This window comes from Anticarsia gemmatalis, chromosome 16 (genome assembly GCF_050436995.1).
Source record: "Anticarsia gemmatalis isolate Benzon Research Colony breed Stoneville strain chromosome 16, ilAntGemm2 primary, whole genome shotgun sequence".
In the NCBI taxonomy this organism is placed as follows: Eukaryota; Metazoa; Arthropoda; class Insecta; order Lepidoptera; family Erebidae; genus Anticarsia; species Anticarsia gemmatalis.
This window is the reverse complement of record NC_134760.1, coordinates 2,056,527-2,073,837: the sequence shown is the minus strand read 5'-3', so window position 1 is coordinate 2,073,837 and position 17,311 is coordinate 2,056,527. Positions and strand designations below refer to the sequence as shown.

Sequence of the window (17,311 nt, the reverse complement as noted above, 5' to 3'; positions counted from 1 at the left end):
GTAACGAAGTACAAGTTAAACGAGATGTCTGGCTTTTAACATTGACCTCTATTGAAATGGCATTGGAGTGTTAAGATAACTGGTAAATTCTGCTGTTATTTGGTTCAAACAGTGGGCCCGCCCGCGTCATTGTCATTACAGGTGAGTAATACAAATATGGCGGCAAAGAGACCATCAGGGCTATTTATGATTCATTCATGGTATTATCACGTTATAATAGTAACAGGATGTGTACAGCTTCCGTTTTTTTTGTAATTATTGCATTGTTACAACAGTATTGTTATAATAAGTGTTAGTTGTCAGTTGTCACCTATGGAATTCTATTGATATAAGTATAATATTGTAAGGGGCCTATGATCATAATCGAGGGGAACAAATTGGTCGAGGGTTCGAACTCAAGGCTCATCTGATCTGATCAATGGACAGTATTTTATATTTTTTATAATTAACGCCGATGATGAATTTGATAGAGCAGCATTTATGGCGGGTAAGGCACAGATGAGACAAGATTTCGAAGAAAAGCGGGGAGGCCTTTGCCTAGCAGTGGGACACATAAAGGGGTAACAAAAAAAAATTGGTAATATTGTAATTGATTTTTATGGTTAGAGATCTGAGAGGGATAGCTTTAAACCAGTTATTGAAGGATGTAAAGTTTAAAACCTAACCAGCGTTGTGAACTAAGCCTATCAATTATCAAAAATTTACTGATGTCAGCCTATAATTAAGCATCTATCTACTCATGGACGCACTAAGTACCATGAGACTGTTCTTCTATTAAGTTTAATTGTAGTCAATGTTGAAATCATCTTCCTTATTTCTAATTTTCATCAGAGATTAGGTAAATGATAGGTAATTAGGAAATGCTGACTATAATACATACATGATAAAGTTCACTTGATATATTTTAAACCATGTTAAAAATACCTGAAAAATAATTGTTCAAACGGAATTCGCTGGTCTGTCATTAGTGGAAGTGGAAATCGTGCTAAGCTGTTTAGGGTAACGCTTTTATCTACTGCATACACAGTTAACTTCATCGTGTATGTATTTATTGACTTCATGGACAAAAGTTAATATGCTGACATAATGCCTTAGGCGTTCTCTAACAGTTGACCTTTGATTTTCAGAAAAAAATCGTAACACATCTGTATGTATATTAAAAATGTTAAAAATGTATCAAAAACAAAAAAAAAAGAAAACCTCTCTCTCTTTCTCTCTTCCATGCTATCAATCCTATATGGTAACGGGGTCAGCTTTCCTAATCTTTCTCCCCCACTTCGCCCAACCCTGGGTCCTAGACATGGTTAAAAAGAAAAAAAAGCACCATAAGCAAATAAATAATACTTTATTTCATAACCACCAAACTGACAGCCAATGCTGCCAACATAGCAGCACTGCTCATTACAATGTTGGCACTATTGCACTGGTTTTCGAAGCATTGGCAGACAGTCTCCAGATGGTCCTCATTGTCTGCCTTGTAACAGTCGCGGTGGTGGCGCACCCAGCCGCAAGTGCGAGTCACACGGACTTCAGGCTCGTAGTGTTTATGAAGAACTGGGGAATAAAGAGAGAAATTTATTATATACTAGCTGACCCGCACAACTTCGCTTGCGTCACATAAGAGAGAATGGGTCAAAATGTTTCCCATTTTTGTAACACTTTTTACTGTTAGGTACTCTGCTCCTATTGGTCATAGCGTGATGATATAAAATATGCTTTTTTTTTTCACGAAAAATATTCTCAAAATTATTTATATCTCTTATTATAACGAAGTCGCGCTAAGGCATATCCGCCATTAAAACAGTTGCCATGGTAACGGAATTTTGTTAATTCAATGTCATTATAATATTGATGTTTCGCGACTTCGTTGAATTTTCTGAATTTTCCCGGGAAATGCGTCATTTTCTCGGGGTAAAAAGTAGCCTATGTCCTTTCTCGGGTATCAAAATATCTCCATACCAAATTTCATGCAAATTGGTTCAGTAGTTTAAACGTGATTGAGTTGAGGCGCCCGTAACCAGTTGCGCTCACCGGTCTGACATAGATCTGTGGGCGAAGCAATCGTTGGCGCGGTCATTCTATAGATGGGTGACCGCATAGTGATATTTGAGCTGGGCGTCTCCGTGCTTCGGAGGGCACGTAAAAAGTCGGTCCCGGTTGTTGTCTACTAAGATAACAGTCGTTAAGCCATGTCAAAGGCCTTTCGGGCGGCTTGAACAACTTTGACACTAGGTTGACCACTAACCATACGATATGAATGAATGAACGTGATTGAGTAGCAGACAGACAGACAGACAGACAGACAGACAGAGTTACTTTCGCATTTATAATATTAGTATGGATCTTTCTGAGTAAGTCAAGAGGAGCTTATAGCTTAGTTAACAACAGCCGCGCAGATTTATGTTTGAGCTTAAGCTTCGCTTGCCGAGGTTGTTCTGGGGCTGATATCATCTTATACATATCGAGTTCCTCCGTGTTTCGGAAGGCGCGTTAAATTGTGGGTACCGGCTATCATTTTCGAAGATCTTTGACAGTCGTTAACAGTAGTCAGAAGCTTAAAAGTTTGAAGACCAGTCTTCCCGAAGGGTACCGTGTTATAACCCAGGCAAGGGTTGTGGAGGTCCGATAGGCAGTCTCTCCATATTAAACACTGGTTTTCAGCTGTATCCGGTGAGACTGGAAGCCGACTCCAACATAGTTTGGAAGAAGGGCTAAGCTGATATATATCTTTCTGAGTAAGTGCTAGTAACAGTAGAGACAGCTGAGGGGTGGTCGAGGGTTTGTACACGAGGCAACACACCAATAACTTTTCGAAGTTATGAGTTAATTAGAAACAATTATCACTTGATCTAATTGTAAAGGAAACCATCGTGATGCAACCTTGAATGCCTAAGAGTTCTTGATGCAAAGTTCCCGCACTTAGCCAGCGTGGTGGACTCAAGGCCTAACCCCTCCCTAATTCTGGGAGGAGACCCTTGTCGTGGCGTGTTAATTTGTGTATGACGAAGTCATGAAGATGAATTTAAATTAATTTGATTAATCTACCCTTAAGACACATTTTAAGGTCATGAGTCAATTACAATTCTAAGAAGTGCTTAATAACACAAATTTGACCTACATTATATGACCGATATTGTTATCACAAGGTCACCAGTTTATTCATACAGAGATGCGTATTATCTTTTAAGAAACTGTGTTATTTTACAATAATATGACGGAAATAATGATTCAATCCCTAATAATAAAGAATGCGAAAGTCTGTCTGGCTCTCTATTAGGCTATCACAGCTAAAATAGTTAAGGCACAGAACCAATTTTAACGAAATTCGGAACGTAGTAAATTAGTTTAAGTTAGCTTACTTATTATCCGTATTCTGAAAACTTATTTAATTCCCTGAAATACTTAAATGAGATTTATCACAAAATAATTAATTAGGTACCTAATACATCGATGAGAGGAAGAGACCAAACAACCTGGTACAATCCTAACAAACTTCCCTTGCATCATTCACATCCATACATCTTGTCATACGATAACTTATGACAAGATAAGTTATAAAAAAAATATATTAGAAATTAAATACAATTTTCGGATTTTTATGCGTAATCTTTAAAAACGAATTAAATTGATAAATTAAGCAATTACTTACTTAATTATTTCTCTCATGTTGTAACTAATCTGCAAATACTTACTAGTCTGTATAATCTACAAAAGAACTCATGTTGGTTATTGGAGTGTATTCCTTCACCACAGTTGGTTAGCGGTAGAAAGTTCCTCAACGTCTCCTCGTCGTAGCTCGCCGGGTCCAGGCACATGGAATTGTTCTGACTCGAACATTCGTAGCATTGGATTGCAAACGCTGCGAAAAAAACAATTTTATAAGCATAACTTTACAAAGCATTATTTTTGCTATACTCTTTCCATCAATGAATTATAAAAATTTATTGACTTAAAAGACTAAGATTTGTTTGTTTAAATGCTTTTCTTAATATAAAACTTAAATTAGCTACTAATTTACCCATGAAAATCCGTCTGCAATACTTTTCATTTCAATTTTCACCACCAAAACGAGCTCAACTACCGTTTCCAAATCAGAAGCTAGTTTTAGCTTGTTTTATTGATTTCACACACTTTTCAAAAGAAAAACATTAAGAAGAAAATGAAGTTGCAACAATAACTGCAGATAATTATTATAATTGCATTAGTTCATCCTTAGTTTTCTTACTATTACTTATTCTGTGGTTTTGTGGGACTTTTTTACGTTCGACATATAGGAAAATAAATTTTCTAAAACAAGACAAATTCAAGGTGCAAGCTATGTATTTGTTTATAATGTGCAGTTCACTAAGACCCTTGTACAGATAATAAATTGTTTTTCAAAACATACACATTAAGATAAAAATACATATAAACATACTGAGATAGGTCAAGTTATATACCGTCGGGAAGCCTTGACACATGATTAAAAACTTTTTTGCAATTGCGAAAGGCCCGTAGTGTGTCACATTTATATATTCTTGTGTCGTAGGTTTGATTCCCGCCATGTATTAAGAAAAGAGTTATAATGCTTATAGGCCAAAATATGTATTTCTGTTGTTAATATACTAAGCATCTAGTCTATATGGGAATTGTCCCATATAGACTAGATGCTTAGTATTTTTTAATGTCTCATGCAGATTGCTGCATGAGACATTAAAAAAGACAGGCGAAGAAAAGTACCAGAAAAATTTTGTCTAGAATCCATACTTATATTTCAATTGTCTATGTCTGTCAAATCTAAGTAGATACACTTCCCATCTAAACTTATTGAACCGATTAGGATTTTTCCTTACAGGGTCAATACCTAAATTAAACATGGACATGACTTGTTATTTTTAATAACTAAAATAAATACATACCATTCTTAAAACAGAAAACGAACACAAACAAAGCTATATAAAACATTATAGTAAATAAATAAAATAAATATATTTTATCGGAGGAGGTCTGCAGTGGCCGGCCGATGTGTGACTGTTTACAATCAGCCGGGGCATTAAGTTGTGGAGCACGGAACTATTCGGAACGATAATTACGATATTGATGAGTTGACTCATGGGCGCTTGTAGCATGTACCTAATACTGCAACAAAGTTAAGAAAGGGCGTCTGTAGCTCGATTTTATATCACTATTGACTATCGAGAACGTACCTACTGCCTATGGAGAAATTAGAAAATCTGATCAGCGCCTCTAACGGGCATCTTAGGAATTATTTTGACCATCCATTTTAAATAAATACTGCGTTCGCTACTTAGTTTAGTTGCTTCACGAAAAAATGAAAAGTGCTGAAGCATGCAGGTCCACAACCTCAACTTCCTAACTCCTTACAATCTCTGAAAAAAAATCACAGAAAACTCGGAGAATACTTTTTGGATCGACCCGGGATTAGAACCCGAGACCTCCTGCACGGAAGTCGTATACACTACCGTCCGCGCCGTAAAGGCAGTCAGGTCCTATATTACGCTACATGATACACCACACTGTGTACTCCACTATGCAATTAACAGTTAGCGATAAACTACAATTGTTTAATGAACTTCCAATATATTTGATTAAAGAAACTTCGTAGCCTTGAAACCAATTAATCTAAGAGTATCAATAAAAACACCTACTACATCTTGGATCTGTTGCTAGGAGCAAAGAATCTTCTAAAAATGTATAGTAATCCATATGGACCAAGTAAAATAACTTATATTGCTTGAACATTGGATTTTTCTTGCTATTACGAGTGTCTGAGATTGCTTTTACTTTGTAGAGAATATAAAGGAAACTGAAAGTGAAAAAACTCTAGACTTTATATTTTATTGAAATTTTGAATAAATGAAGAGTATTGTATCAAATATTATGAATAAATTCTCGAGGAGCCAAATTTCTTTACAGAGTGCTTTTGAGAACGAAAACACAAGCTAGCGATAAATAAGGTAAGGAGTTTGAAAAGCTCTAAACAGACATTTTGTTTTCATCACAGAGATGAAACTGAGAATCAGAATAAGACTCTACACTACACAGATCATAATAAAACAAACAAAACACGTTTGTATAGATACATTTATTCAGTATAACGATTATTGTAAGTAACTGAGGTAAATCTGTCGCGATAACCCTCTGGCTCACACAGAAACATAATAAACTCGATTAATACACTAAACAAATACTAATTTCAACATATACAAGTCCGTTAAACACACAACTTAGAACAAAAACAGTCTTAAAATTCACTATTTTAATTTAAAAACCCCGCCATGTTTTGTATGCGGCGAGAAGAGCGGCAACAGTTTGTAAGACTGTCATTTTGACGCGTTGCAGCGACGTTGCCGCGTTGCAGAGGTCTCCGAAACATTGGCAGACGGTCTCCAAGTGGTCCATGTTGTCTGCCTTGTAGCACTCTCGCTTGTGTTTGACCCAGCCGCAGGTGCGCGTGATGCGGACTTCAGGGGTCTTGTCGACGTGTAAGACTGAAAAAAGAAGAATATTTAGATGCTTGCAGAAGTATGCTATAGAAAGTTTTTTCGCACAGAAGTAATAGTCAAAGAACTTTAACATAAAATGGAGCCCACAGGCAAAAGATTTCTAATCTCGTAAGACTAGTCTTAAGTACCCTTCTAGCCTTATTTTAACTTGACATCTAATCTCGGCACTTATCTAACGGGAACCACGGTCTCATTGAGAAATTTTAGAGTCTTAGAAAATAGGGTATTGTTCCCTATCGCTGATTGACAAATTACACGGTAAACCTTTGCCATCTCAAAGAACCTATGAAAATAGGTTCTCCTATCTTTTCAGCTAGTTACAAACTCTGTTTTGGCACACAAAGTCCATCCAAACTTTACTTTAAATCCCTATTGCTAAAATTATGAGCGCTAAAATAAATATAATTCGCATCCAAAAAGCTAAATATCCGGAATAAGGCCGCCTACACGCACTAATAAACACGTCTGTATTATTTAATCACATAATGGCAAGGTATTGTGCTCTCTGAATTACTCTCAATTATGCAGGTGTACCATTACACTGCCTCTATGGAATTGTATGGATTCGCCAATTTCAGCCTTTTTAGTATATGTTTTGACGGGAAAGAAAGCTTCATTGTTTTCAATTCAATTCAGCAGTGCTATCACCGGTATTTGGCATTTGCCTCTCTCGCAATGGTCGAGAATTTAACACCCAGGCAAATACTACGAGGTTGGGTTTTGGAAATATTTATCACTGAATCTAAAACATTTCTTTAACTATTTTTGAAACATGCTAAATCCCCAATCTACACGTGGTTTGAGTGGTGGCAAAACCCCGCCTCTTGTATTCTGGAGGTCTGTGCTAAGAAGTAGAAGAGAAATACGACTATCGTACTCATTTTTGTAAATAGGATACTTTGTAATTAAGGCTGTACGTTTGTTATAGTCTCACACAAAAACTAATCCATAGATTTTCACGAAATTCGGCACACATGTAGCTTATAACCTAGATTAGCATATAGGATATTTTAACCCGATTATTTCTAGAAGTGACACTCAGAAGATATCTTACTCGTCTGTGTAATCTTTCTGCAGAAGGCTTCCTTGTTCTTATCACTGGGGAGTGTCTGCGCGCAGTCCACGACGGGCACGATAGCGTTCATTTTAGGGATGTGCATCTCCAAGCAAGCGGAGTTGTTTGCGCTGTTGCATTCGAAACATTTGATTGCGGTACCTGGAATATTGGCAAATAGTTAGACTTTTTAGGGGTAGATGTGTCGAAATCTATACCAATATTATAAAGCTGAAGAGTTTGTTTGTTTGTTTAAACGCGCTTATCTCAGGAACTAATGGTCCGATTTGAAAAATACTTTCAGTGTTAGATAGAATAGAGGCTATAAATCATCACGCTACGACCAATAGGAGCAGAGTACCAGTAAAAAATGTTACAAAAACGGGGAAAATTTTCACCCATTCTCTCTAATGTGACGCAAGCGAAGTTGCGCGGGTCAGCTAGTTGTAGATAAATGATGAATGTGTTGACAAGAAGAACTAAACAGAAGGATTGAAATAAATGACGATTCTCTATCAATTAATTAAGTGTTTCTAGTCAAAATACTCATACATTGCGTTTTTACTGGCCTAAAACTAGCCAAAAATTCTTTTTTTACATTGCTAGCCATTAGTAAAAGATTAGTTAATGTATGTACAGTAAAACAAACTATTGATATCCTAAACTTTTGCAAATATAAGCCTACTTAAAAATGAGACAACAATGTATGTCTTTGTAATAATTTAAAGTCATCAGTAACTTTATTAAGGTCCAAGGAATGAATAAAAGACTGTGTGAATAATGGATATAAATTTATAAGAAGCAGTGATAGCCGAGTGGTTTAAGTTGGCACCTCCCACGCAAGTGGTCACAGGTTCGAATCCGAGGCAACACACCAATGACTTTTCGAAGTTATGTGTGTATTAGAAATAATTATCACGTGCTCCAACGGTGAAGGAAAACATCGTGAGGAAACCTTGCATACCTAAAAATTTGTTTAATACATTTATTGAGGGCATGCAAAGTCCCCAACCCGCACTTGGCCAGCGTGGTGGACTCAAGGCCTAACCCTTCCCCCTCGTTTGGGAGGAGACCCTTGCCCTGCAGTGGGACAGATATGGGTTATTAAAAAAAAAAAAAAAAAAAAACTCTATGTTTCTGATTAGCCATTCTTTATGTAAAGCCAGTAGATAATCCGTGATAACATTTTACACAACGAATTCGTTTTTTTAAGTCTAAGCTTCATTATGAAATGCATTATGCATGTCTTGCATGTATCTGTGTTATTCATCGACAATAAGCGAAAAATCAAACAAAGGATCTCATCACTTAGCGACGGAGCAATGAATGAAATGATTTGCATGACGCCCACTCCACCTAATAGAGGTCATTGAACTCATACTACTCAAGATAATGTACTCACATGTATTAGACAACATTATAAACAACACAACACATAAAACAATATTATTTAAACTCCAAAAAGCCATAATTAACTAAATTGAAACGCCTGCCAAAATTGTGTAGGCAATCAATTTCTAATCGACACTGTTGATTGCTTTATTGAACGGCGCTTAGCATTTATTCGTTCCAATTACAATTCACTTTTGTATTAATAAATTAAATAAAAATAAACTTTTCTTTGTATAAATTCGTTGTGCTTCTACAGGGAGCTGTTACAAACTGTTTATTCGTTCGTTTAACTTGAGTTTATAAGTCGGTCAGCGATTGTGTATCTCATGTGACACACAAAGGGTACAACTGGATAAGTTCGGATCTAATCCTCGTCGTAGAAAGGTGCTCAGGGTTGAAAGGAAGCTTCAATAAAGATAACGGCATTATGGTGCAGTGGCGAGTTCTTGAAATAACTGATTTTATACTCGAGTTTTTCCTAGTTTGTTAGTCTTGTTTACAAATCGTTTAGTGTGGCTGGGACGCATCCTGTATTCTTATTTGCATTCAAGTTCTCTTTAAAATGAAGTAGTCATTCTTCTGAGTAAAGTGTTGACACGTTATTTTTCATTAGACTCTTGTATTAAGTAAGGTCTCAGTTAAAAAGAGCGGTATTCCTTAATCGTATTTTTGTCAAATTAATGAGAGTATCATGAGTCAAAGGGAATCGTATTCATTGACTTCAAATCGTCTGAGTATTGAGAAATTTTACAGTTACTGTACGTTTCACTACTAACGAATCAGTTTCAGATAGCTTATCAGATAGTGGTTTAGCAATTGTTTTCAAATATTTGCTATCACTCTATCTAACCATAGTAGTAGTATGGCTAACCCACATGGGTTATCTGAAACTTATTGATACACTGAATCTGACCCTCAGGATTGTAAAATAAGGTATCCAAGTACGAACGGTACGGTTTTGCGAGATTTTAAAATATCTCGAAAAACATATTCAGATCTAATTACTAATGGAAATCATTGAAAAATTTTAATAAACCAAAGTACGAAATCCATAGGTACATCTCAATTGCGAAATGTTTAATATCAAACCGAAGCACTGAATTTTTTTTGCTAAGCGCTAAACACAATAACGGCTGAACCGATTTCATAAATTATTTTTTTGTAGTATTCCTTGAATTACGAGGATGGTTTTAACGGAAAGAAAAATAAAAAAAAATGCAAAATATAAATTAAATTAAAGAATCAACCGTAAGGCGGTACGAAGTTTGCCGGGTCAGCTAGTAGACTATAAAAATCTTTATTTATCTATTGTAATAAAATCTCGCTTGTTGTCTGTCATCCCGTGTAAGAGTGCGATCAGTTTAACGAAGTAGGTTATTGTGTGCATCTAAATCATGCGCTTCCTTCGCGAGATGAATGGTCTGATGTGTAGATTGTATGCAGGAGATCTTATGCACTTACGTTGGTTACTAGGTGTATAGGTCTTTGGGAAGATTCTGGACTTATAGAGGTCACTTTTAAGGTAACTTAAAAGGAAAAGTAAGGTTTAAACTGAAATTACGATGTTTAGGGTTTCTAGTATCCCAAATTATTCGCGTATTAGTAAATAATAATATAAATTATTTGTTATCTCTCTCAAAGGTAGGACTTAAAACTAGAACTTTAGTGGGAGATGGAGTCTGTACTAGGCTTGACACTCCAGGCCCTCCTATCCAGTTACAAGAGTTAAATGGCATAGATTAATACAATAAGGTACATAGTTATACATCTATTTCCGAAAAATGAAGCCATTTTCTACTGAGCAATAATGCAGAGGTTAGTGTGAGTTCCACGCCGCTATATTACACTACGTCCAGTTGCCATCCGGTTGCCGGTTTTTTTCAGTGGAAAAAATGGTTGTGCTCTCCACAAACACATGACTGCCATGGCGCAGTGATTAAGGTCGCCACGCCGCTACCATTGCGTCGAAAGGACGTGAGTTCGATACCCACAAGGAACAGTTAGTTGTGCGCTCCACAAATAGTTGTTTCGGTTCTGGTTGTACTTTGTGACCGTTGTTTGTATGTTTGTAAAAGTACTAACTTACAAGAGCAAATCATCAATATTGGTGGTAATTATTTGCTGATAATATGTTTGTAAAATTACTCGGAATACAGGGTTATAGCTGCGGGAGTTTTTTAGCATCTAATACGTTTTGTTTGTCATTCATAAACAATAATACACACAAAATACAAGTATAAATACTATAAACACCCAGAAGTAATCAAATGAAGCCTTAGAAGGTTGCGAGTTTAATTATGACCATTGAAATCGTTATAACTGACATTTAATTATGTTCTCTATAGTTGTATGGCAAAAATCTTGGTTTTTAGATCTTTGATTCAAATTTTATTAAACAACTGTACATACTCCCTTTTGTTTATATATTGTAAATTATTGTAGTAAATAATATAATTTAATTTAATAATATAATTAATTATTATAGTTTAATTTTGTTTCTTTTTAGATTAAGTTTAGAGAATAATTCATTTGTGATTAGGATGTTGATTTCTACATATGGTAGAATAGAAGAACTCTACATTACTTTTATAAGAAGAGCCATTAAAAATGAAATATCAATAAAATAAACTAAGATCGGTAAAGATTCGGTAAGACTGGTTGTCAGACTTTCAAGCTTCTGACTACTGTTAACGACTGTCAAAGATCTTTGAAAATGACACTCGAGACCCACAATTTAACGTGCCTTCCGAAACACGGAGGAACTTTATATGTATAATATGGTCACCCATCCTCAGAACCATCTCGGCAAACGTAGCTTAACCTCAACGATCGATCCACGCGGTTTTATTAACTAAGCCACGAGCTCCTCTAAAAAAGCTAGTCTAATATTAGCAAAACTTTGCCGTAGCCTCGACCTTTCATCTCCACTGCAATTCATTCTCAAATAGCCATTAAAACGATTCCTACCTTGGTAAGCTCATTAACGTAATTTCTCGGTTCAAATACATAACGCGGTTACTCTCCGTCCCGGATTCGTCACGCTGTCGTGGACCTTATATTTAGACTTTATGATTTACACGTTGTACAGTTCATGGGAATTGTTTATACGTGTGGGTGAACGATTTTAGATATAGCGTAAGTTCTTAATATATGGGAATTTTAGCTTGCAAATTTATTTTTTGCGATAGTGCAGAGAGTTTTTGGTAATGTATCAGCCTATATTTATATGTTATTTCTAGGTCAACTTAAAGTATAGACCGGAAAATATGAAGGAAAATAGAGGAATCGGATATAAGGCACTCTAATAAACTGTTGGATTATAGGAATCTTATAGCCTTAAAGAAACTGTTTTACATAATAGTTACTTTTTTGACAGAGTTCCAATCACTTATTATTAAGCTACAAGTATCTTCCATAGATAAAAACGAATATTTTAATGATATGCAGCTACATACAGAAACAAACAGATACTATTGAAAAGACAGATCACTTAACTTTTTGAACAGGTATATAATGATGTAATGTAAAACTTTTGAGACAGTTCCTAAGATTTATAAGATTATTCATTTGCGTAATTTTTACAAACCTACTAAGAGAGAAAATTTTGTAAACCAACATGGATTTTAAATAGTTGTAAGATACTTTCTTGATTACATTCGTCCGGTGTATATTCTCAATTGTCGCGTGAGCCTAATGGTCCAATACTATCATTTTCTATCACGTGCTAACTGCTATCGCTTCCCGAAGAGATGTTATCTACGTGTCACAAGTGACGAGATGATTGCTCATCTCCTGTAGACAGTCCTGACTCCATATAAACGGGAATTGTAAATGCCTAGAGTAAACTTCAAGTGATTAGATTTGGAGAATTTCATAGTGAAAAATATATTGTTATATCGCTGTGTCCTTACAACTTACGGATATATTTCGAATGGCTTATCTTATTGATAAAATAATGGAAAATGTATATAAGAAATTGATGAAATCCTACTTATTATTCTATTAATTACTTTAGTGATGAGTACAGTTTTAATCTTTGTTTTAAGGAAAGCCTATTATAAGTTTGTCATTAGCTTCAATATAGCAGCTCCAATTATTCAGATCTCTAGAAACAATCGTATTATTTTCCGAGATATCGTCTTGCTTAACGTAACTAAAACTTATTCAGTAGTTTACAGCTGAAAGCATAGTAGACAACATTTTGTTTTCCAATATTAGCAAATCCTGTTTTTTTGTGAAACTTAGATCTTTACCTCGAGGTATAGACTTAACCATCTCAAATATTCTAAAATCGATCCAGCTATTTAGATCTGAAAAATTACATTTGTTTTTCATATTTCATATTCCTGTATCCAACAGCATATACTGCTTGTTCCATACACGATATGTGGTGTTGTGTAACAAAGGAAGGTGTTCGTGCCTGCGGCCGGACAGATTGGCCGGATGACACAATTGCGGCCCGCGCTCCCGGTGAGGTAACTGCCACTCTTCGTGTACACGTGTTAGATGCACTGGATCTTGGGAATGTTGCTTAATACTAGTTTTGTCTTAAGGTTTTAATCTCGTTTATAGTGAATTCTCTATTCTGGAAGTCGATAGTGATCGAAGAAGTGATACGCCCCCTATTTTTTTGTGACTAGCAACTTTGCACGAGGATTTTTGTAACGATTCTTAATTTCCTATAAGGTTGTTTAGAGTTAATAGAACTAGTTTGAAAGGTTTCTGGTGATATGATCATACATGTATATAGAAGACTGTTTACTTTACATTTGACTTTCTTTTCTTGTTAACTTCTTTGATGACATAGAAAACGAAACTGAAAGTATGTTTAAGTTTTTCTTAAAGTAGAATTTGTTCTAGAAAAGTCCAACATTAATTTTGTGACTTCGTACCTTGGTGATAGAATATAGTATCTCATTTACCCATATGAACTATTAAAGCAATAGAGCTCCTATCTTCTCTAAAATATGCACAGAGCAGTTTCTCAATATAGTAAAGTAAAGTAGTCTTTCTGCTTTTTGCAACCACTGTCTATTGATTGGTATGATTAGGTAACATTGCGACTTTACTAGGCCTTACAGAATTACATAAGTCTTCAGCACTGGTTGCCATGCGAAGGTTTATGACTGCCGCAATGTAAAGATCGCAGGGAAACATGAAAATATTTGCTTGAATAAAAATACATTGAAAACAACGGGGAACTACAATACAAAATAACGACCAAGAAAAACAGTCCTACAGGTCTTTGTAAGGCTTTTTAAAGGGTTTTATAGTTATACATTTACATATATACATATAGTTGTATGTGTATATTTGTTTATAGAATAAACAGTTTAAGTTTATAGAGACGAGTTTTTAGTTCCTCTGAAATGAACTACACCGCACAGCTGCACTCATAACTAAACCGACGCGCGAAATTGCGAAAAAAGCTGAACTAGGTTCTTTCGAATCAACAGTCATATCCATGAGTAAGTAAGTATATTTATTAATGACAAATTTTAAGATTCAATTCAATTCAATTGCACGATGTACGAAAGAGCTCAAAAATTAAGGGCTTCAGATTGTGCGTAGTTTTGCTATACTCTTACTTGCTCCACTCTTACCTACAATATCAAAGATCATCCTATACTAAAAGACATCAAGTACAGTCTATTTGAGTCTATAATATCAAAGTACCGTGAACTACCGTCAATACGCGTCTCATTACGAAGACACGGACGCCGTCCCTCCAGTGAAATAACGAGGGTGTGTTTGTAGGTTAATGGGGGTCTACACCCTCTGCCGTCTGACACCTTGACTTATACATATGTATATATAGACTTATGTACTTTCTGTGAAGAAATATGTATGTGATTTGTTTAGTCGCCTTCCATTATAAGCTGAAGTAATCACTAAATAAATGGTTTGAGAGGAAAATAACATATTATATAGTACAGCACTTTAATGTTTTATGATTAGGTATAAGTATAGTGAATACATAGCAAATAACAAAGTTTGAAAGTAATTTTGTTTTATCAAATAAAACTGTCCTCTATGAAAGTTATTCTTCTCACTAGGAATAAGTAAACATAACGAAAAATACCAAGAAAATGTAACAAAAAACCAACTTATTTTTTTATTAATAAAAAAATACGATTCCTCGTTTTATACCTATTTTCACTACATGAGTGGAACAAAGAAGTGCTTCGTCAACCTAAAGCATGTAATTTTAGTTAATTGGTCATAAAATTCATGTAGTAATAATGTTAAAACCGGACATCACACTAAAAGCTGTAGGCTACGCAAATTAATTAATTAGTGAAAGTTTTTAGCGTCACTACGCGGTAGGTCTACCTTGCTATCAATAAGCAAAGTAACCAAAAATACTCGCAACAATGTTAGAAGGAAACTAAAAGTGACAAACTCTTCTTACTTAAGATTTTTCTTGACTATTTTACTAAGAAATACCTACCTACGTACTATCAGCGACTAGTGGGCCCTTAGACAAGTTGCGCAAACCCATACTAAAACTATCATTTTATATTGAATTTTCATGTCTTCAGTCTTTATGTGTATTTTAACGAATCGTTGACTAAAAATCTTTCTTGGGAACGACATTTTCTCTACACAAAAAAACTCGATATTTGGGTACCTCACGAGCTCACTGAAAGAAACCTAATGAACCGTGTACTCATTTGTGATTCTTGAAGCCAAAGAGATTTTATTACAAGTTCATACATACTATAATGCGAAAAGACTTTTTCCCCGACCTAATACATACGTAGTTATTATAGGTGGGAAATATTGAATAAATATGATATCTTTTATATATTTTAAAAATATAATAAATAAATAATATTCTATGTAGAGTGAACGTGTCATGTGCGTGTGCGCAGGATACGATCAATGGTAAGTGCGGCGCGGGCGGCGCGGAGGCGGCAACGACGCACCGAGATCTCTACCTACCTAGTACCTACTTATAACTAGGTACACCAAGTACATTATGACGTACATTTATCTAATTACAGCTTCATATTTACTTAATTACCTCTAATTACTGTATTCTTAAGAAATTGTCTTGAAAAACAATACTCTACCTAGGCACCGCGAGAGCCGAAAGAAGATGCGATCGATATAGTACCATTTTAACTTATTCAGTAGTATAGCTGAGAGGGCGATAAGATGATTGAAGACTGCCGGGCCAACTCTTAAATTTTTGTCACTGAAATTGGTAGTAAACCAAAATAAGACTATAACATTTACTTTAGCATTTTATGTACGTAGCTTGATAGACCGGAATTAAATTTTAAGTGTTTTTTAGAACATGAGTCGTTCACATTCTCCCTTAAAAGATAATTCTGGTCTAGAACTTTCGTCAAACAACTAACCTTGTATTAATGTCTGCTGTACATCTTCAGTCAAATCCTTCAGGTGTATGGTTTCAAGGTTCAACAGCATCTCGGGTTTAAATGACTAACTCCTATTAATTCACCCACTAACTTTAAAGACCTTGCTCTTATTTATAATTCGAAAATGTTAATCTAATCTTGTCTCCAGAATAACATTGTCCATTCAAGACATTCATACAAACATTCATACAAATCACGTTATGAAATGAATTGCTGCATTTGCACTTTCCTGAAAAGTATCAACAGTCCGATGAGATCAGGAATCAAACCCATATCTTTAAAGTACCTACATTCCGTTTCAGTAGTGTGAATTTAAAACTGGTAATGCCAAGAAAAAAAGGCTATTAGTGTCATCAGTTAAATCTATAGACGTGTAAATTAATTGGCTTCTAAGATGGGTAAAAGGTAAACCATGACCAATTTTAGAATTTTTATGTTTAAGTTGCTTACCGTTATATACAAATTAAATACTAAAGTATTTTACTGTTCAATACAAAATCCAAAAATTCATCAGATTTTAAGACAATTTTCCGAAGATAACATTTTCTCGTACTGCCCAATAAAAAATCTCCATAATTTCCTTTAAAAATCAAAACTCTTTTCTTGTATCTCTTATAATTTGGTACTCTCTCATACTCTCTAAAAAACTACGACATGTTTTTAAATACGCCATCAAACAGTGTAGTTTCGCAACAAAACCTTTGAGCCACAGTACACAGTGGATCAGGTACAGAGTGGCTACAACAGGTGCTATTCTGGGCCCTGTAACAGCTTCCGCTCTATTCAACTGATCCGGTCCATTCAGACTGATGACACTTGCTTCAAGGTGTATAGGTCAGATCACTGCAATCAACAACGATGTTATATACTAGTGGTTTAACGCGGGCCTACCTGTCCGTGAAAGAAAATTGGAAAAAGGAAATGCAGTTTTGTAAATTTTAGATTATTAAAAGTGAGAGATTTATATAAAT

The 17,311-nt window shown here is 35.3% G+C and overlaps 2 protein-coding genes across 2 annotated transcripts; both read right to left on the bottom strand.

Moving 5' to 3' along the window:
* Nucleotides 1-1,370: 1,370 nt before the first annotated feature.
* LOC142979417 (uncharacterized) lies at nt 1,371-5,022 on the bottom strand. Its single transcript, XM_076124303.1, has 3 exons — nt 4,899-5,022; nt 3,693-3,859; nt 1,371-1,554 (listed from the first exon to the last, which is right to left on the bottom strand). The coding sequence occupies exons 1-3, from the start codon at nt 4,942-4,944 to the stop codon at nt 1,519-1,521; spliced, it is 249 nt and encodes an 82-aa protein (XP_075980418.1). The 5' UTR covers nt 4,945-5,022; the 3' UTR covers nt 1,371-1,518.
* Nucleotides 5,023-6,066: 1,044 nt separating this feature from the next.
* LOC142979455 (uncharacterized) lies at nt 6,067-9,320 on the bottom strand. Its single transcript, XM_076124361.1, has 3 exons — nt 8,963-9,320; nt 7,561-7,722; nt 6,067-6,491 (listed from the first exon to the last, which is right to left on the bottom strand). The coding sequence occupies exons 1-3, from the start codon at nt 9,027-9,029 to the stop codon at nt 6,265-6,267; spliced, it is 456 nt and encodes a 151-aa protein (XP_075980476.1). The 5' UTR covers nt 9,030-9,320; the 3' UTR covers nt 6,067-6,264.
* Nucleotides 9,321-17,311: the final 7,991 nt, after the last annotated feature.

Bases quoted from the DNA above. Each gene is read 5' to 3' on its own strand.
- LOC142979417 (XM_076124303.1), bottom strand. From the start codon at position 4,944: ATGTTTTATATAGCTTTGTTTGTGTTCGTTTTCTGTTTTAAGAATG. The intron at 3,860-4,898 runs GTATGTATTTAT...TTTTTTTCGCAG, and splicing joins CGTTTTCTGTTTTAAGAATG to CGTTTGCAATCCAATGCTAC. The intron at 1,555-3,692 runs GTAAGTATTTGC...TTTATTCCCCAG, and splicing joins TTTGTAGATTATACAGACTA to TTCTTCATAAACACTACGAG.
- LOC142979455 (XM_076124361.1), bottom strand. From the start codon at position 9,029: ATGGCTTTTTGGAGTTTAAATAATATTGTTTTATGTGTTGTGTTGTTT. The intron at 7,723-8,962 runs GTGAGTACATTA...CCAATATTCCAG, and splicing joins TATAATGTTGTCTAATACAT to GTACCGCAATCAAATGTTTC. The intron at 6,492-7,560 runs GTAAGATATCTT...TTCTTTTTTCAG, and splicing joins CAGAAAGATTACACAGACGA to TCTTACACGTCGACAAGACC.